General features: G+C 33.8%; 1 protein-coding gene across 1 annotated transcript; it reads right to left on the bottom strand.

Annotated features, from left to right (window-relative positions):
* Positions 1-283: 283 nt before the first annotated feature.
* LOC123636435 (40S ribosomal protein S24-like) lies at positions 284-699 on the bottom strand. The gene has a single exon (XM_045548872.1). It carries the CDS (start codon positions 697-699, stop codon positions 301-303), a length of 399 nt encoding a protein of 132 aa, XP_045404828.1. The 3' UTR covers positions 284-300.
* Positions 700-3399: the final 2700 nt, after the last annotated feature.

The raw sequence follows: 3399 nt of genomic DNA, 5'->3' as shown, positions 1-3399 counted from the left end.
ATCCCTTAATACCAAATCATTTGTGTTTACACCTGCCTCTATTCTATATAGTTGGTTATTATAGGTAGAATGGCACCTCTCACATAGAATACAGTGGAAACAATGAAATAAATGCATTTATTATCATAGAAACTCATTAATAAATTAGATCAAGACTGAAGCATATCAAGTATGTCTTACATCTAACCTCATTAACACTAAACAATATTAACCAAAATTATTTTTTTAAAGTTTTTAAGTTTATTGATCTTCTGGTGAGAAACCCACACAATGGCTGCAGATAACGTCATTGCAGATTCTTTACTCCTTTGGCCTTTTGTCACCACCAACATTGGCCTTTGCAGTCCCTCTGACTTTCTTCATTCTGTTCTTGCGTTCCTTTCGCTGCTTTCTTGATGTCTTTTTCTTCTCGTACAGGCCATGCCTTGCAAGCCTATGGTTGGGTCCATTTTTCTTTGCATGATCCAAGAAATCATAAATCATGCCAAAGCCAGGTGTCTTGCCACCACCAGAGTGAGTTCTGAATCCAAATACAGATGACATCTGGTGTGGTCTTGTATATCTTGCCAGTTTTTTCCTAATTTCTGTCTTTGTTACTGTTGCCTTTCCAGGGTGAAGGACATCGATGACAATTTGTTTCCTCTGAAGTATTTGGTTGGTCATGAATTTCCTGGTCTGGATAGTCACTGTGTCGTTCATGATGGCGGCCAACCCTCACGCAGCCAGGGAGGAAAAAAGGGCCACTCCTCGCCGGCTGATCATATCAAAGTGCACAACAACCAAAATTATTAAGTTGAATATATTTTAGCAGCATTTTATTTCCAAGACAGGTGTAAGAGAATATCATTGGTAACATATTTAGAAATATATTTATACTTAGAGATTCATTCAACTTTTCAAACTTTCCATGAAATCTTTTGGAATTAAAAATATCTTTCATCTACACTTTCTGTTTTTCATGTATTTATTTTATTTTATTTTTTTATTTTAGAATATTATGGGGGTACTTCTATTACAATTTATTGCAGCAGGGCAAAACTCAGGGCATAATTTAAAAATATTTATGTAGTGTTGTCATTCCTACTCTTCTTTATAATCTCTAACAAATATCTTTATTTTAAGAAACATTTTCAGATTTAGCCAAACATGTCTTTCATGTTAATACTCATTTACTCCAGAGTTAGCATAATATTAATAACAGCATGATTAAACTTAGTTGGAAAACAATTGATGATTCTTCATTATTTGCCACTTCCATTGTATTGACTTGTTATTAAACTGTTACTAAAGTAGAACAACTCATTAATATTTAGATTTTTAAAAACATGTAACAAAAACTTTTGAGTGGCTTAAAAGAAATTTTGTTTCTTCATTTCCTGTAAAAGTTTATGGAGTCTTCCTGTCCAGTATTTGGAAGGAAAAATGTTAAACTTCTTGTTTATTATTTAATATGATCCAACGCGTTCTCAAAAGTAATATAAAACAGGTACAGAAAGATAAAAATCTTTTAACATAAATTTTGAGCAAATACAATCTTAAATTTATCTGGAATTTAGTTAATTATTTCCCACAACCATGAGCATGTTTTAAATATCGATCAAACAATTTTCAGTGAATATGACTTTGTTGATGAGTAGTATATTACTAGGCTGAGTAGGCATATAATAAAAATTCACTGAAGAATTAATTAAGTGAATGATGCACAATTATGAAGAACAATATATAGAGCACCAAAAGGAAAAGAAGGGTTAGTATGTAACAAGCAAACATTTCCTGGTTTTACATTTATTACACAGTTTAAATGATTGAGTGGGGTATATATATATATGTGTGTGTATATATATATATAATTCAGAGGAAGCTAGATATGCTGTGATAAAAAATAATGATCAAATATTACCAACCCAAACCAACAAAGTTTTATTTCTTACTTATGCTATCTTCCCAATGTGTACCTGTTGTGAACTCAGTTTCTAGTTTAGCAGAGATAAGGTACGCCAAAAGTCTAAGTGCTAAGAGTTATTAGAAACAAAGAAACCAAACAAAACATAATATTAAGAAACCTCTGGCCATTTAGCCAGGTAGGACCACATGGACTATGATCGTCTGGGAAGCCTCCATTATGATTAGGTTAATAGATTTGGATTTGGCACAATAAGTAACACAGAACAGATATTTTTAAACGGTCAAATAAAAGGATAACAATATCAACAAATGCTAAACCCTAAATATGTACAGGCCTATCTGATTGTATTGTGCTTTACATTACTGGGCTTTGCAGATATACTTTTTTTTATAAATCAAAGATTTGTGGCCAACCTATGTCAAGCAAGCCTGCTGGTGCCTTTTTCCAACAGCATGCTCTCAGTTGGTGTCTGTGTTACATTTTAGTAATTCCTGCAATATTTCAAACTTTTTCATTTTATTATATCTGTCATGGTGGTCTGTGATCAAAGATCTTTGATGTTAGTATTGTAATTGCTTTGGGGTACCACAAACTCTGCCCACGTTAGACAGTAAACTTAATCAATAAACATATGTACTCTGACTACTCCACCAACCAAATATTCCTCCATCTCGGTCCCTCTCCTGTGGCCTCTCTATTCCCTGAGACACAACAATACTGAAATTTGGCCAGTTAATAACCTTGTAATACCCTTTTAGTGTTCAGTGAAAGAAAGAGTCACAAGGGTCTCACTTTAAATCAAAATTTAAAAATGATTACTCTCGGAGAGGAAGGCATTTCTAAAGCCAATATAGACCAAAAGCTAGGCCTCTTGTGCCAGTTAGCCAAGTTGCAAGCACAAAGGCTAGTTTTGAAGAAAACTAAAAGAGAACCAGCCTTATTGCTGATATAAAGAAAGTTTAAATAATCTGGATAGAAAATCAAAGCATTCACAGCATTCCCTTAAGCCAAAGCCTAATTCAGAGCAAGACCCTAACTCTCTACAATTCTATAAAGGCTGAGAGAGGAAAGGAAGCTACAGAATAAAAGTTTGAAGATAACAGATATTTGTTCATGAGTTTTAAAGAAAGAAGTCATATTCATAACATGAAAGTACAACGTGATGTATCAAGTGCTGATGGAGAAAATGCACCAAATTTTCCAGATGATTTAAGATAATTTATGAAGGCAACTAACTAAACAACAGGTTTTCAATGTAGAGAAAATAGCTGTATATTGGAATAAGATGCCATCTAGGACTTCCATAACCAGAGAGAAGTCAATGCCTGGCTTCAAAGCTTCAAAGCATAGGCTGACTCTCTGGTTAGGTGCTAATATAGCTGGTGAATTTAAATTAAACCAATGCCTATTTGACATTCCAAAAATCCGAGGGTCCTTAATAATGTTGCTAAACTACTCTGCCTGTGCCCTATAAATGGAACAACAAAGCCTGA

The sequence above is a fragment of the Lemur catta genome, chromosome 4, assembly GCF_020740605.2.
Source record: "Lemur catta isolate mLemCat1 chromosome 4, mLemCat1.pri, whole genome shotgun sequence".
Taxonomy (NCBI): domain Eukaryota; kingdom Metazoa; phylum Chordata; class Mammalia; order Primates; family Lemuridae; genus Lemur; species Lemur catta.
Note: the sequence above shows the minus strand (reverse complement) of the source record. Positions and strands in the feature narration are given on the sequence as shown.

Excerpts from the sequence above, each read along its gene's own strand:
- LOC123636435 (XM_045548872.1), bottom strand. The coding sequence starts at position 699 with ATGAACGACACAGTGACTATCCAGACCAGGAAATTCATGACCAACCAA.